General features: G+C 36.3%; 1 protein-coding gene across 6 annotated transcripts in view; it reads left to right on the top strand.

Moving 5' to 3' along the window:
- SYNRG (synergin gamma) overlaps nt 1–17,091 on the top strand; it is a 42,420-nt gene that overhangs the window by 13,063 nt on the left and 12,266 nt on the right. For all 6 annotated transcript variants that reach the window (XM_062592413.1, XM_062592414.1, XM_062592415.1 and 3 more), the window contains 6 exons: nt 1,101–1,297; nt 2,197–2,445; nt 3,262–3,398; nt 5,407–5,525; nt 5,698–5,760; nt 8,061–9,011. In XM_062592413.1, coding sequence (XP_062448397.1) covers nt 1,101–1,297; nt 2,197–2,445; nt 3,262–3,398; nt 5,407–5,525; nt 5,698–5,760; nt 8,061–9,011 — 1,716 coding nt within the window. The remainder of the gene's footprint in view (nt 1–1,100; nt 1,298–2,196; nt 2,446–3,261; nt 3,399–5,406; nt 5,526–5,697; nt 5,761–8,060; nt 9,012–17,091) is intronic.

Here is a 17,091-nt window from a genome sequence, read left to right on the forward strand (position 1 = left end):
AAACAAAATAATTCTATGAAAATACCTTTTTTGGATTAAAAAGTACAAACTACTGCACTAAATATTCTTGATACCTAATTGTTCAACTATAATAAAGCTTTCCAGTTACTGTGGCTTATGGTAATTAGAAGATAGTTTAACTTTTAGTCTAGAATCATGATCACTTTGCCAGAAGAGTAAATGTATGCATGCACATGTGTATAATACACATTTAACAGCTGTGTGGCTGAAAGAATAAGCTTCCTCTGCTATCCCTACTCTCTTCCCCATGGATGTTCGGTGTCCTTGATTTTCCTTTGGAATTAAAAGGATGAGTGATTGATTTTTAACACTGGAAGATTATCTTGCAATGTTTTAGTTTAACAACCTATAATCTCTGCTATTAGGCCATTACCAGTGTTGAATGTGACTAGAAATGTTATGTTCTATGAAGTGAGCAATCTAAAATGTGAGTGGCATTTATTGATTGAGATGTTTTTCTTCAGTCACCAGTTGAAGCCTGCATTTTTGATACATTTGAAATTCATGGTGGCTTTATCTGCATTTGAAGAAATCCAGAGTTTCTTCAAGCACGTTAAATGTTTAATCTAGAGTATGAAATGACAGCAGATTATGCTAGTATAAGTTGCTATTGCTGATAATACTACTTTCATGGCTAGTTTGGTTTCTGGAATCTCTTTAAGCAGACTCGTTTCTTAGTTATGTACCTTCTATATGCAAATAACAGTAAATAGAAAATGAAATGCTGTACTAAGTATTGATTACGCTAAATTCTAAATACATAAAGCTGCTATAATTATCTTTTTGTAAGCATTATCCTAAAAACTCATTAAAGAAATGTGTTTTTAAATATAGAGCACTAATAGCATTCTGTATAAAGTATTTCTTCTTTGTTTGTAGAAATTTGTATGTAAAGACAATCAAATGATGCACGTAGATGAAACATGACTATTGAAGTGATGCCAGAATGCTGATGCCTTTTGGAATTCTATTAATTTTATATGTTAAATGTTAAGAGTTTGAGTCAAAATAGAAAAGCAATCTTAAATTTACTTGAAAAGTGCAATTATCACTAGCTAATACTGAGTCTCTTTTAACAGAGTTGTATAAGAAAATTTTAGAAACCACAATGACTCCTACTGGAATAGATACTGCTAAACTCTACCCCATACTGATGTCATCTGGATTACCCAGAGAGACACTTGGACAAATATGGGCTTTAGCCAACCGTACCACACCTGGGAAGCTTACAAAAGAAGAGCTTTATGCTGTCCTGGCTATGATAGCAGTAACTCAGGTACAACTAAGACTTTGGAGGCTAGTGCAAAAAGGTAGCTGACCTATCTGCCATATATTGCATGTCAGCACAAGTAGCTAGTATACCACACTTATAGTAAAATACTAGTTCTGTTGAAGTGCAGAAGAGAAACTCTTGTTATAATTTCAATGAAACTATAATTTCATTTCCTGCACTTATACTTCAGTTATTCCTTCCTTTAGTGTCAGTTGAAAATGGTTCTTATGTATAAGATGTTCTGTTCACAAATCTTTTTAATACAAAATACTGGCTGTACTTCTGTTGTATACACATCTGTTCCTCACATATATGGTTTCTGTATACCTAGAGCTGAACTTGCTGCCTTCTTGCCTGCATCAGTGGAGTGCTGATTTTAAGCTTTTGTTCTGTGTCAGTGTAATATCGCATTTTACCAGTTCAGTAGAAAGCTGTCAGAAAATACCAACCCTGTATGGCAACTAAGGCATGAGTACCTTCAGCTGTGAAAATCCAGACTGAGGTACCATGTGGGAGTGGTGTGTGGGGAAAGACTGTAGCACACACCAGGACCAGCGTAGCTTTGCTTGCCAGTGCTTACTAGATTTGCTTATTAAAGCTGAACAAAAATGCAGGCAAATGTTTCTGAACACACAGGTGAGGTCTGTCATTGCCCTCCATGTAACTCCAGCACTCAGGGTGTTAAGCAGGATTCACATTGCTTATAGGTTGTTGATAGGGTTTTTTTGTTTGTTTTGAGAGAGAGACAGACTGATTCCCTGCCCTTTCATCATTTCAATAATGTGAACTAGAAACTGGAGCTGAGAATGCAAGATGCGTGGGTTTTTTTTTTTTTTTTTTTTTTTTTTTTTTTTTTTTTTTTGGTAAATGTATACTGTATAATTGTTTTTGTGCTTGTGCAGAGAGGAATACCGGTAGTGAGTCCTGATGTGTTAAACCAATTTCCAGCTGCCCCTGTCCCTACTTTAACTGGATTACCAATGTCACTGTCTGCCACGGTAAGCCAGCAGCCTCTGATGCCCTCTGGACCACCAGTCTCCATGCCTCTTAGTATTGGACCCACTGTCATAGGAATGAGCATAACAGCACCAGCTGGTGGAGCTGCAACACAGTCTTCGGGAGGTTTTGTACCATCCTACCCGCCAAGTCAGGTTAGAGATGTTTCTGTTGCATGGTAAATCTGTTGTCCTGGAAAGAGAATTAGCCTGACTATTTCAAAGCTACAAATGACAAGAGAGTTTAAGTAAATGACAAAAAATGAAGTTGAAATCTAGACTGTCTTCTAAAAATGTGAAGCCATGCTGCTGTAAATGTCCTTTTATTTTTTCCATTTCTTTTTGGTGGTATTAGAGGTTAAAAGAAAAGAAGGCTTTCTCCATTACAAATGCTTGCAAGAGGATTTTAGTTGTAGTTAGGATTTTATAATGCCTTTAAAATGGAGCTTTAGGTTAAACTGCACAAAATAATCTGTTAGCTAATAAAACAAGTTAGAGTTTTCAAGAGAAGTTGAGAACTATAAAAGCCTTTATTCTCCAACACAGTAGATGATCTTGAGGATCAATTTTGGTGTTTACAAATAGGGTTCATCCTTCTTGCAAGAACATTTCTTCTGATGCTTTTGCTATGTGTGTGATTGATTTAAATTAAATGTATTATTCATCATAGTTGTGACATCTTTTAAAACAGGAAGAATACTATTAATGTAAAGGGAACATAGAGAGTTCCTCATTCAACAGTTCATGCATACTTTCTGTAATTCTAAGCACCTTGTGTGTGTACTGAGTGGGGTGAGGCACAGGCAAAGTATAAACACAGATCATGCTAATTTTGCATATTAATGTTGAAATTATAGGGGTGAGTTGTTTGTTTTTAAAGTGTGGGAGGGAAAACCTTCTGAACAGGTTTAATGGTGTATGACAATCTGAAAAGATGATGGTATATCAATTTATGTGTTATCTGTAATCCAGGTAGTAAAACCAGAGGATGATGACTTCCAGGAGTTCCAGGATGCTTCAAAGTCTGGCTCAATAGATGACTCTTTCACTGATTTCCAAGGAGATGTAGCTGGCTCCTCCAAAGCAGCCAGTTCACAGCACCGGAGCAGGTAGTAGATCTTTGATTTCCACCCCTTCAGTACTATAAAACTCTCACAAGAAATGAAATGTTTTCTTCTGTGGGTAGCCGTTTAGCCTGTAATTTTCTTCTGTCACCTGACTTCTACCCTGGCAGTTTCTTCTGAAGGCTGTTAGAACTACAATTAAGCTTTCTGAATTAAAAATAACATTTGATGCATCATAGGTGGTTGGCTGTTTTTTAGCACTTCTTTCACCATGCTGAGGTAAATTGCATATACAAGGTATGCAAATAGGTTTTTCAAATGTTTATACTATTGCACAGGAAATTGTAAATTACTTCATACTGAGCATTCACGCAAAAATCATACGTACAACTATTCAGAAAAAATATATTGGAGCAGATGAGTACTGTTCTTAGTGTTGTGTGCTTCTATTAAAAGTATGGTCCAGTGTTCATTGAGGTTGGTAGAAAACATTCACTGATATCAAGGTCTTTTATCAGGCCCTGACTATGCAAAGAACATGACATCATAATCTTTTTTTTTAAAATGATGGAGAACTATAGTGGATAGGGTTTTCATTTTTTCTGTCGTCTCTCTGACTGGTGCTTAAACTTTTAATAACTGACCATAAATATGAATTGAAATCTCATTCAGACTTTAGCAGTCTTACCTTTTCATTTGGGAGGCTGACATTCAGACAAATTTTGTATAACAAAATAAGTATGCATATGTACTTCCTTTGAGGATTTGAAATTAATCTTTCAAAGTCCTGAGATCATAAAATCCCAAAGTCATCTTTCCCTTTATTGCACAGAGCAAAATTTTATGTGGCTTCTGTATGTTTTAACTGTAGACACACAAAATTTCAGTGTATTGGATTGACTGTCCTTAGTTGCAAATAGAACTAATGCTTTCCAGATAAACAGCAATTACCAGCCACTTCCTCAACAGCAACCTCAAATAGGATGCCAGTATGCACAAAGCTTTCAGCTACAGTATGCATGACAGCATTCTATGTAAAGAATTTCATTTTACTGATATCAATTGTGCCACATTTGTCTGAAGGGTGCCCTATTTTAAGTACACAATCTTCATTTTAGACTTCATTTTGCAATTAAAGCCATTCTACTAGTGAAAGTTTTAGCAAATATTGTTTTTAAATTCAACAATGGGAAGCAGGGGATCCTGAAAAAATGGTGTTTCTTTTTCATGGCAGCAGTTCTCTTTACTCAGTTGTAAAAGTGTTCAGTTTTGAACAGAATGTTACAATGAGCTATAATCTAATTGCTTATGGAGCTTTATTAAAAAAAAAAAGGCCATCTGTAGAGTACAGATGATTAACCATTACATTTGCCAAGATTGCATATCTAATAGCCTGTTTTGCAGTGATGTGAAATTTAATTATATTACCGTAAGCTATATTTTTTGACATTGCACTGTCTGTCTGCAGGCATCACGGACCATCATTAGCACATGTGTGCAAGTGCTAGGTTTGTATGTTGCTTGTAGGCTGCTGATAAGGAGATTTAAATGGCTCTGGAAAGATTCTTGCTTCAGGCCAAAGAACACCATAGAAATTCATTCACATTTTCAATGTGCATAGTATTGAATGACATAAACTGGAGGTAAAATGCATCATTCATATGTAAAGGATGTTGTTTTGTAGAGCTGCCAAGGTCTGATAAGGGGGCTTGTGTGGAGGGCAAGAAAAATTGTTGCAGAACATCTTTTAAATCTTCCAGCAACTGCTAACATAGTGTTAGGTTATTATGGCAGTTTTACTATATAGGGTGTGTTTATGTGCAAAAAGATTTGCTTGCATAACTATGGAATAGTCCTCACTTTACTGAATAGATGGCTACCTAAACTTGCTGATTTGTACTGTTCTTTTTTTGAACAGTGGTTCCTTTCTCTTCCCCCCCCCCGACTTCTTTATCTTTTTCTTCCCCCCCCCCCTTTTTCTTTTGCTGAAAGTGCAGATTTGTTATGGATGAATTAAGAAACTTTTCTTTTTTTTTCTTTTTTTTGTTTTTAGTGTTCCTTCTTTACTAATACCGCTCCCAGGTAGTAAGACACTCTCATCAACTGATAAGTATGCTGTGTTTAAAGGAATTTCAGCTGAGAAGCCTTCTGAAAGCTCATCTACTTTTGGAGGTAAAAGAAAAACTATTCAACCACGATGTGCAATACACTGCAATAGTTCATATTTCTTATTTTTGTCTTTGATAAAATGTTAATATAAAAATCCAGAGCAATTGTGCTAATACATATGATATTTGAATCCATAATATCTTACTGTATTTGTTTCTTTTCTCACATGCACTAGATTGCGGAGACAAGTACAGTGCTTTCCGTGAATTAGAACAACCATCGGAGAGCAAATATTTAGGTAAGGAGGATATTTTGTGGAGCTACTTGCGTATATTTTCATGGGGTTTGGTGGTTCCCTATAAACTGCAGAATTTCCATTGCTAGGATTCCAGAATAATTGTCCTTCAGTCACTCTAAGTAAGTTAGCAGGAAGTATCCTAAAACAAGAGTACAAGGTACTGTTGTAACAGTCCATAACTTTGTATTTGTAGAAGATTCGTCTCTCTTTTGGACCTCAATTGCATTGAGATGCAATCACAAAAGAGTGGTCTCCCTAATCCTTTTCCAGAACCATCTATGTATAACTCATTTATGCAGCATAAGAAGTAGTCTTATCTTTTTAATCAGATGGTAAAGATAACTCTACTAACTTCCATATGTTACAGTGGGCAGATCAGAATATAACTCTGTGGAAGTCAAGCTAAATAAATAATAAAATGCCAGGGTTTAATATAAATTTATCCCTTTATTTGTAAACAGCATAAACAGCATTTTAGATTCTAGGACAAACTGATTGCCTGAGTTCATTCCTACTCCATGTTTTTCAAAGATACCATTCTTTTTTCAGACATTAAGGTTTTTGAAACTCCTGTGATGTTTTGTGGTGTTCAGTGTTTACTGAACATTTTTTGATGTTTAGTATCTCTTCAGGATTAATAGCTTGCAGTTACATGAAATAAGAGCATTTTATCTCTTTCCTTCCATATTTTAAAATACAGAAAACTATTGTATTTGCCTGCTATCCAGGTCTGACCACTCTTAACCCTTTCACCAGCTTACATTATTGGAAGAGTTTGCAATTCATCAGTAAGTTTAGTTTGCTGTGATGTTTTTAGTTTTGATAAATGAATGGCCATTTCAAAAGTTCTTGTATAGCTCTTGGGCCTAGTGAATTGATTGGAGGGGAAGGAGGATGGAATAATGTCAGGTGTAGTCATGGTCTTTTACTACCATTACAAGTATTCTTTTACATCTTGGTTAAACTAAGTTAAAATATGATACAGTATGTTAGCTTAAGAACTAAATCAGTTTCACAGATGTTAATAGTGTATTTTAAAATAGGACAAAATATGTTCATATACAGTACTGGACACTTGTCGTAAAATATGCATCAATACTTTAAAATTACAAATAGCCTAAGCAAATACATGCTGGTGAATGGGTTAAACAGCTCAACATTTTTCCATGTTGTTTTTCACATACTTAAGATTTTTTTAAATAAAAATTTGTATTTGAAAGGGAAGACATTTATGAAACTAGTACACCAAAATATTCATTGTCAATTCAATGAAAATATTGTTACATAATGTTCAATCAGGTTTAAATTATAATCCTTTTCATAGCACTATCTTGCATTTAGTATGTAGCTGAACTAGAGATCTGCACATTATCATAATGATTTTCATGTTCATATGAAAGTCCAACTCCAAGCTTCCCAGAAAAAAAAATCAGCCTTTAGCTGAAGCTGTAAGATCCTTGAGTTAACTGAGTTTACTTCTAAGTTCTGATCATTTAACTTTATTGTATATTTAGATGAACCTGACAGAAGGAAAAAATGATAATTAAAATGAGTTTTAAAATGTTCTAAGATAACAAATTAGAACAACAAGCTTGCATTCTTTTAGGGGTTGGGGCTTTGCCTCTTGCAATCCTTTGGGTTCCCCATTATGCAGGAATGAATAGGCTTGCTGGGCTTTCAGCCTTCTTAGATGTCATCCCCCAACCCGCAAGTACCTTCTTCTGCCACCAGTCAAATCTAGTTTCTCCTCCCTATATTCCCTTGTCAGTTCATGAACAGGGCTGCTTTTGTCTCAGCCTCCTGCTGACATCCTATGAAAAAATTGTATTTGTGAAATGTTTTGAAGAGAGGAAGGGGGGGAGATTGCTTCTGTAGCCAAACAAATGCAATATTGGTGTAAATGAAATTCAAGATTACATTATTTGCTTGGCAAATATGAGAAGAAGGAGGTGGGGAAAAATGTATTCAGGAGCTGAATGAGACAGCACTGTTCACCTTTGAATCTGTTGTTTGTGGTGTGCTTGATACTAACTCAGTGTAAAGGGAATTTAATGACTTTGAGGCTGTTTGAAGGGCTTAAGTTTTGCTAGAATTAATGTTAGAATCACTGACCCTGAAACTTGTGTGGTTCATAGAAGTTGAGCTTGCAGTTCTACTTGCATCCTGAGCTCTTAATTTAAATAGTATGCATAAAAACTTCTGACATTGCATGAAATAATTTGCTTGCTTGCTTGCATGGTGTGAATATGATGTATTTGTTGTCATTGCAGTATCTTTTTTTTTGTTCTTTTTCTCTTCAGGAGATAACCTTGCAGAATTCAAGTCTACAGGAACTGATGACGGTTTCACAGACTTTAAAACCGCTGACAGTATCTCACCGTTAGAGCCACCTACAAAAGACAAAACTTTCCCTACATCCTTTCCTTCTCTACCTGTTCAGTCAAAACAGCAAACACAAGCAAAGACCTCTTTGAATCTAGCAGACTTGGATCTCTTTTCTTCTACTGGAGAGAACAAGCAGCTATCATTTCCACCTGCATTTAGTACATCAAAATCAACCTCTTTTCCTTTGCCACCACTTCCATCTACTACTGCTCAGCCAGCACCCAGCAAAAGCTCAAGTTTAGCTGATGACTTTGGAGAGTTCAACCTTTTTGGAGAATTTTCTAATTGCACGACAGCCTGTGGACAAGATGACTTTGCAGATTTTATGGCTTTCAACAATAGTGGTGGGTTTTCTGAACAAAAAACAGATGAAAAATACAATGCACTTAAACTGGAGGCCAGCCCTGTTCCTCAGTCTGGCTCATCTGCCAGCACAGTGAAGAGTGGGCAGAATTCTGCCACCACTGCTACACCCACTAAATATGATATCTTCAAACAGCTTTCTCTGGAAGGCTCTGGAGTAGGCTTTGAGGAAGGGAAGGACAACACGCTTTCTTCAGTGAAGAGTGATGACGATTTTGCTGACTTTCACTCTAACAAGTTTTCTTCCACGTGCAACAGTGCGGATAAGTCATTGGTAGACAAAGTGGCAGCTTTCAAGCAGGCCAAAGAAGACTCTGCTTCAGTGAAGTCTCTAGATCTCCCTTCCATTGGTGGCAGCAGTGTTGGCAAGGAGGATTCTGAAGATGCGTTGTCTGTTCAGTTTGACATGAAACTGGCTGATGTGGGAGGAGATCTTAAGCATGTCATGTCTGATAGCTCTTTGGATTTGCCAACAGTTAGTGGCCAGCATCCACCAGCAGCAGGTGAGGAACTGGTTAGATTGCTCTGGTAATGTAGGTGATGGAGATCTCAGTATTCTTGTGTGTGCTAAATTACAGTATTATGCACTCGTCTTTCAATAGTGAAGGGCTTCTGAATCTGTGCACCTGCTAGCCACCAACCCCTTAAAAGGGCAGTGTTTTTTGGTTTGGTTTGTTTTTACTTTTCTTTCTTTTTCTTTCTTTTTTTTTTTTTTTTTTTTTTTTTTGTCTTAGATGACTATAAAGAGATTGGTCAGTTTGAACTCAATTCCAATTTATTTTTGAGGTATGACAACATTATGTTAATGATACCTGTTAGGGATTTGAGTGGGAAATTTTCTAATGTAAACAATGCTGTTCCATTTATATGAGCTAGATGAGTGGCAGTGTGTCTTGCTTTAATCTCTTGGTTTCAACAAAGCATTTGGCTTGGGGGCTTAACCTGCTCTGTGCTTCTAAAAGGGTAGGCAGAACACTAATTGTGCTGTTAATGAAAACCTGTCTAATCAACAACAGCAGTGTATTCCTGTTATGGTGGGGCTTAATCTGTGTAGCCAGTATTTTGCAGGACTGCAAATGAAAGTATTGCACATGCTTTTTAGAATTAAAACCTTTATTGGAATAATTGTGCAAAGGACTTGTAAATGCTAGTATAAGTATCGGTAGCTTTTGGACCTAAATTTCAAACCAAGGGACTTTCACTCTATCAGGTTATAACCTTCTTTAACTTCCCCTTATAAAAATATTCCTGAGAGAATGAATTAACCATCTCCAATCTGACTGCATATCATAAAACGAATTTCCAAAGTGTCCTGCTTTTTCTTCTCATGTGTACATAGGAAGATAAGATGTAGCTACATGTTTTGTGGCCTTCAATAATATGGGAACCATTACTGTGTTCTAGTGACAAGTATTATGCAGTCAGAGGCTTTTCTGAACAGGAGGAGTACATAAACTGTAAATCTAAAAGCTGTTACTGCAAGAATTGGTTATTTCCATATGAGATATTTCTTCCATTTTTGCAGATATGGGTAAAGAAAATATACAGTACTGTAATTTTGCATTATATGATATTTTTAAGTAGGGGAAAGAAAATTAAGTTGGCAACTTTGACATGGAAGATACTCTAAACAGGGTACAAAATATCAGGAATAATTTTATTAGCAAAGACATTTAATTTTCATATTACTGCTTGGTAAAATTCCAAGTTGAGTGAGCTGTCGAAAGCGTAGCACCTCCAGTGTATTCTTGAATGTTTACTTTTGGTTTTGGAAGCACTTTTTCCTAATATTTTTCTAGCCTCTTTTGGTGGTAGCCTGACTTACGTAGCTCTTCTACTATATGTGAGTTTTGGCCACAGAAATCAGTATTAACAATTGCCATTTGCGGCAGGAAAGATTTTTTGTTGTTGTTGTTTAGAGGAGTTAGCCGATCATGTGCTTGTTGCTAAACTTTTGAACTCTAAAGTATTAATTAGAAGCTATTTTTATTAAACTTAAATAAAGCAAGCCTGTATTCTCTTACAGTGCCAAGCTAGATGTTTTTCCACAGGAAGAGTTTTACTCCTTTTGATTCCGTTTTGATCTCACAAGGGAGCTTGCTCTGAACTATTTGTTACAAATACTTCTGTGCTGGTGTGTTCCTTTATGTATGTTTGATACATTTCAAGCTGTGAACTGCTGATGTTCAAGTCTTTTTTTTTTTTTTTTTAGTTGACATAACTGAAAAAGCAGATTTTTTTTCTATTTTCTTTGATCTGTAAATCTGATGTCAAAAGGGACAGTATCCCTTTGTAGTCCTCACTATTGAGAAATGACAGGCTAGTTATTGGGAACCATGTGGTTTGCAAGCACTGTGTAATGTCTTAAATGGAGTATAGCAGTAGGATGGGAGGTTGTTAAATTACTTGGCTTCTCTGATGTATTGATACAGACGTCTTTACCCTTTGCTTGTTGAGATTTGTGTTAAGGTAGCTTTTGGGTAGGGGCAGGCAGGTTGTTTATGGCCGGAATTAGAAAGGGGACATCTAGTCGCTTCCCACGTGACTGACCGCTGCCTCTGAGGGAGGAAAGGTTTCCAGTTTTGCCCTCTCCAAAGGGGATACTGTCTCTTTAAATTTTGCTATAATTCTTTGTGTGGAAGGTAGATTATACTAATGTTGCCTGGTTTTTCTCGCCTATACTTGGTATAACCCTTTGAGCACTGGCTGCATGTCGTTAATTTTAACGAGGCTGCTTCTTTGAAACCAAATTTACCTTTTACTCCAAGATTAAAGCATTTTAATTAGAATCTAGTCACGCTGTATGAGCCTAATTTGTTCTGAGTTCTGTTGAATGTTGCAGTGAGAGTATACCCTCAATCAGAGTATTCTCAAAGGGTTATCCAGCTTGCTGCACTTACAAATCTGTAAAATACCTTTTCTTTGGCATAATTGGAGATCTCTGTATATTTTAATCAAATTCAGGTTTTTTGCTGCTTTTCTAATGTCTTATTTCAACTAAACATTTCCTGTGTGAATGTGCCTTCTCAGATCTGCTTTGATATCTCTTCTGCAAGTATTGATCTGCATGCTTTATTCTGATAACGCCCTTAAAAGCTCCTATGTATCACTATCTTTTGTGACCTGTAAGTCCTGCTGTGTTAATAAATATTATCTTGGCATATTTTGAAAGTGTGGGGATGTGTGTGATTTGTTTGCAATCCAGCAATGTATTTCTTTTTTCTAAAAAATACAAAGTTTAAAGTTATAGTATCCCTTAAACGGGTGAGTACCTTTCTCTTGTAGAGCAATGAACCCAGGGGCTCCAGCTCTTTAAACATTTTGAACTGACTGCTTTGACCTCACTGTCTGCATACTTCTGAAACTTTAAATATCAGGCTAAATAAAACTATTTGGAGCAGTTTTTGAGAGAGGGACTTAATAGACTAGATATATGGGGATTCAGGCTGATTTCTGTGAGTTGGTGTTGAGGGTATGGTGGTGGTTTGATTGAAGACAAAAATACTGTATCTCTGTCTTGTTATCTCCTCACCTGTATTTGCCTACTGCCAGCCAAGGTTATACTGTGACTTTGTGAAGAAGGCCCTTGGGAAAATATGTGGCTATCTTGGCCCTTATGAATAGGAGACCATTAAAAATATTCTGATATTTATTTTGCTAATCTAGAGCAAGTTAACGAATGTCTCAAAAGGGCCCTGCTTCCTTTTTCTCTATTCAGAAAGTCCTCCCTTACTAAATATTGAAGTTCTTTCAAACACAGATGACAGTTGCAAATTTGTGTTACATAATTATGTCACTTTGAATTCTTTCAAGTTCTGGGCCACTAGCAGTTTTGGATTATTGTCAAATTAGCAGACAAAGTGAAAAATTAGAAATAATTGAGATGTGGAATAATGATCAAATGTTACGCCACTGCAAACTTTTTTTTTTTTTTTTTTTTTTTTTTTTTTTTTTTTTTTTTTTTTTTTTTACTTCCTTGCCCCAGAGCAAAAACTAGACTAGAAGCTAGAAGCTTCCTCTTTACAACAATCTTGAGATACTTTAAAAGAAAAAGCTCTTTCATTCTGGAGAACTAATACATTATGTCTGGCCCTAAAGCCTTTTAAACCAAAGGCTTGAACATAAACCTGAGAGGTTTAATTCTGTAAGGCTGTGTTATTAGTATTTGTTCAGCTAATCACACCTGGAGGAAGGAGAGCAATGTTCATGACTGTGTATCTTACTACATTTTTGCCCAGGCCTGACAGTCAAATTCACTCCCTTGGTCTCATTGAGAATAATTCTACAAATACAAGGGCTTTAAAACGCGTATCTTGCTAAGGGTTCTAAGAACCGAAGATATGTATGTGTTTCTTGAAAGCATTCCAAGTTGAGTAAAAAGGCCCAGATGTACACAGCAACTATTCAGAATGCTAGTGCAGGATTTGAAAGGATTTAACTGAGCTGTCTCCCAACTTCTAATGCAAGCTCAGTCTTTATTCTGCTGTGAAACATTGTTAATCATGATAATAAAAAATAATTAGTAGGATTTCTTAATTCCACAAGGTTTGAAGGCTTTTCTCTCCACTTTCCTGTATTTTAATTAATCTTAAGTGAGTTATTCAGCATTCTTGATTTCACATTAGCAGTACTCTATAGATACTGCCATTCCTGAACAGGAGTAAATTGGAGTAGCCATTCCAGACTTCACCAACTGAGAAATGGGCTTTGAATTTTTCTGACTGCTGATAGGCATGATTCAGATCACAGTAGTAAAGTGTCTGTATTCTTCCAGTTTTCATCTTGGTCTTTATCAGGACAGTCTTCGCTGGAAGGAGCCAGGAGGTGCTGTCTGTGGCCATCCAGTCTCTGGACTTTCTGCTCAGGCTGCTAGCAATATTTCCAGTTTAACAAGTGCTCGAGTGGGATTTTTAGTGTGCTGATGCTGTTCCGCTAGAAACAGAACTAGCTATCACCCGAGTTGCCTTAACAACCAGCAAATGATGGAGTAATTGTATTTATTTATCTGAGCTGAATATAAACAGAAATATAAAAGTACAAGTATCCTATGTTGGATAAAATATATATTATACCTTCTGAATTGTCATATCTCTTTTTCCTTAGAATATCACTAATGCTGTTGAAGGTTTTCTGTGAATGATTAAACCACTGACACAGAGAATTCCAGTTTGTAAATTGCTTCCAGACATAACTGAATCCATGGTGGTTGAAACAAGTTGTTGTAGTTGGCTCAAATGAAGTATGTCAAGTTTTTCTGTAGATTAGATAACACTGGAAAAGTGTTTTATCTATTCTGTCCTCTCAGTTTTCTTCTTTCCATTCCTTGGCAAGTATCACTACCTCTCGTTAACAGCTGTACGGCGGACATCTAGCGCTGTGGCTATCCCCGAGCGATTACCAGGCAGGTTGATGCTTAGCAGGGAACATGGTTTTGGTGGCTCAAAATAGATGGGAAGTAGATGGTAAATAAGTCAAACCTTTTGCTTTGGAAGAGATACAAACTGAGCTGTGCTCCTAAAATCTTCAGAAACTTAATGCACTCAGGCATGATACTGTGAAGATCACTTTTTCCATTCCTGGCTCATTAGAAAATACTTTTAATGTACCAACCTAACATGAAAATGTGATTGCATATTTGAATGGATCTGAGTTTGATTTTATGAATGCCTACATACATACTCATCTCCCTCGTCCCACCCCGAACCAGGTCTTAAGTGCTTTGAGGCTCTATATCTATTGTGCTTTCTCTGATGGATGTTTTGTGGTCTAGCCAATGGAAACCTGATAGCACTAATTACATGTGGCTTTAACCATATAGGGAGTTACAGCTTTTGGATTTTTACAACAAAAATAAATCCAAATCTCTTGTATTCTTTCTGAAAGACACCACAGAACGGCTACTGAGGTTACTAAGAAATCCTGTTTTGTTACAATATGTTTCACTGAAATCCATTGAGTATCTCTTGGGGAAGACTTAGAGGATTCTTAACACATCATTTTAAGATGCTTCCACAGGACAATTTGCTGTATGCTTTCCAAAAAGTATTAACAGAGTTTAGCTCAGCAAAACCTGAAATTTTGCTCAGATGATATTAGAATGCTAAAAATTGTTTTAAAAATCAAAAAAGAGAAGCCCAAATAGCAGATTGCTTCTGCTCTTTCTACTCTGTAAAATACTTCTTTGTTATGAAAACTTGCAATTTTTAATGGAATATTATTTTTTATAAGAAATAACTTCACTTCTAACCTTAGCAAGGAAAATTGTATATCCTGAAAGAAAAGCCTTGGCAGTTTTGAGTGGATGTAGTTTTTGCTCATTCTCTGATAAAATTTCATGCATAACTTTCATGAAGTTTCTGTTCTTGCTAAAAGTTTCCTGCAGGAGGAAGTAGCAGTAGCTGATTTTGCAAAGTGTGATGCTTACTTAGAATTAGTTCAAAAATTTTTTCCACTTAATTGTCTCTTGTTTTGAAAAAAATATTACTGATACATGTGCATTTTTAATATTGAATTGCAATAATATAAAATGAAGTTTTTATTACACCAGAGATTATAATTACAGTGTTTTAACTGGAGCTTTTTTAATTCATTAATCATATTTGTGGCCTCAAAGAAAAAGGCTGCAGGAACAGTTCTTAACTGTGATTAATAAAACAATCTTCCTGCCAATAATGAAGGTACCATGTCATAAAGAGTTCTGTTGGCCTTTTCACAGGAAAACTGCTTCTCTGCCTATTTGTCTGGTGGCAAGCTGCTCTGCTACCTGTCAGGAGAAAAGGAATTCGGTCTTCTTTCTCTTCTTTTCATTACACAACAAGTGAATTAAGAGCCTAGATAAGCCTTTACTTTTACCATAGTTATCACACAGTATGATTCTACTTCCTCTATGCAAAAGCATCTAAGCTGTGACAAATTCAGTGCAAATTTTAGCAAACAGTGCTTCCCCCCCCCACAAAAAAAAAAAATAGAATTTAAAATTTTATAGAAGCTAGTTTACTTTGAATTATGGAGAGTGGCACATACATTCTTATTTTTGTACTTTTTAATAAATTGTGCTAGGACTACTTTAGGTATGAACACTCTGTCTCCAAATATATTCTCTCTGTAATGTAAAACTCTTATGAAAGTGTATTCATTAGAGTAATATTTTTTGTAATCAGTGAAACTATTCAAATGAGTAAAATATATAAATTGAACTATAACATTTTATCCCAGCTCTTAGACTTACACAGGTAGGTTTCATGTCTGCCTGAATTCAGATGTAGAATCTTGACTCTTGGTTTGTGAAGAATTAAAATAAGCTGCAGTGACCTATCGATTACAGGCAAAGCTTTGGGAGATCGGCTTCCCCCCTGAACCTGCCACTGACGCCGTATGCCCGAGAGCCAGGGTCAGACCGGGAAGAAAACGTTGACCCGTTCCTTTAGGTTGTGTGTGTAACTCAAGCGTTTACTGATTATCAAAGGAATCGTTTGTGATAGGTTGTGCAGATCTTCATAGTAGGATCACCACTCTTCATATCTTGATGAATACTGGAGCCCCAAAATCTTTGGGATTTGAAGGCAACACTACTGAAATAAAGAGGTTGTGTATTACGCTGTGGTATTTTCAAGTTCCCGGTAATAATTACAGTTGACTATCACTTTTTTTTTCTGGTAGTCTTTTTAACATGAGAGAAACTTTCATTTAACTTCTCTAAGTGAAAATTTAAATTTGAGAGACCAAAATGTAATTTCTTGTGATGAATTACTGATCTCTTGCAAGTTAGCTCCTTTTTACCTTGGAGCCTTGTTTCCATTCAGTTTTGCTCTAAGCAGGTGATTTCATCTCTCATCTGTTTTACCCTTCTGTAAACTGCCTGCTCCACAGATTTAATAGGTGAATGGCGCTTTGAAATCTTGCAGCATATATGCAAGGTGCTAATGTTTATTACTGAAATGCCATAATATGTGCAAATGCAGTAGCTGCATGAAACCTATCTCTTAGGAGTATCTGATACGTGCTGCGTTACGCCTCACTGGCCTATTGCAAAGGGGCTTTTCACTTTATTGTAGTAACCATTAAACTCTTTTATCGTTATTTTGTACAACTGTCAGACTTCTTAATTAATCATTGATGTGGGTCAGACCTGGAAAGCAGCCTAAAGCATAGAGTACTCTCCCTTTCCAGTAAAATGAATAAATGAAGGCAGAAATGTTTTGTTAACGTGGCTTAATCCTCAGGCTAGCATAGCCAGATTGAATAAAAAGGGCAGCTGGAATGTCAACTTGTTTCCACCCTGTCTGTATTAAACCGAAGTTGCTGTTACTGCGTGCCAGCCAGTTAAAACCATAATGTTTATCAGAATAGTCTCAGCTAAAACGACGCTAAGAGAATGTATTTTCTGGTTTGTGTTTGCTTTACCTTGAGACCATTTGACAGCGGGCTCTGAGCAGCAGCTGAGTGTCTAATCCAAACTGACAATTGGTAATGCTGGAAAACAAATGCCAAATGTAGTATCGTAGAGGTTTGGGTTTTTTTAAAATGCTTTACTGAAAGCTATCCAGCCCCTGACTCTTTATGCCTTCTCTGTGGATCAGTCTC

The sequence above is a fragment of the Rhea pennata genome, chromosome 20 (genome assembly GCF_028389875.1).
Source record: "Rhea pennata isolate bPtePen1 chromosome 20, bPtePen1.pri, whole genome shotgun sequence".
Lineage (NCBI taxonomy): Eukaryota > Metazoa > Chordata > Aves > Rheiformes > Rheidae > Rhea > Rhea pennata.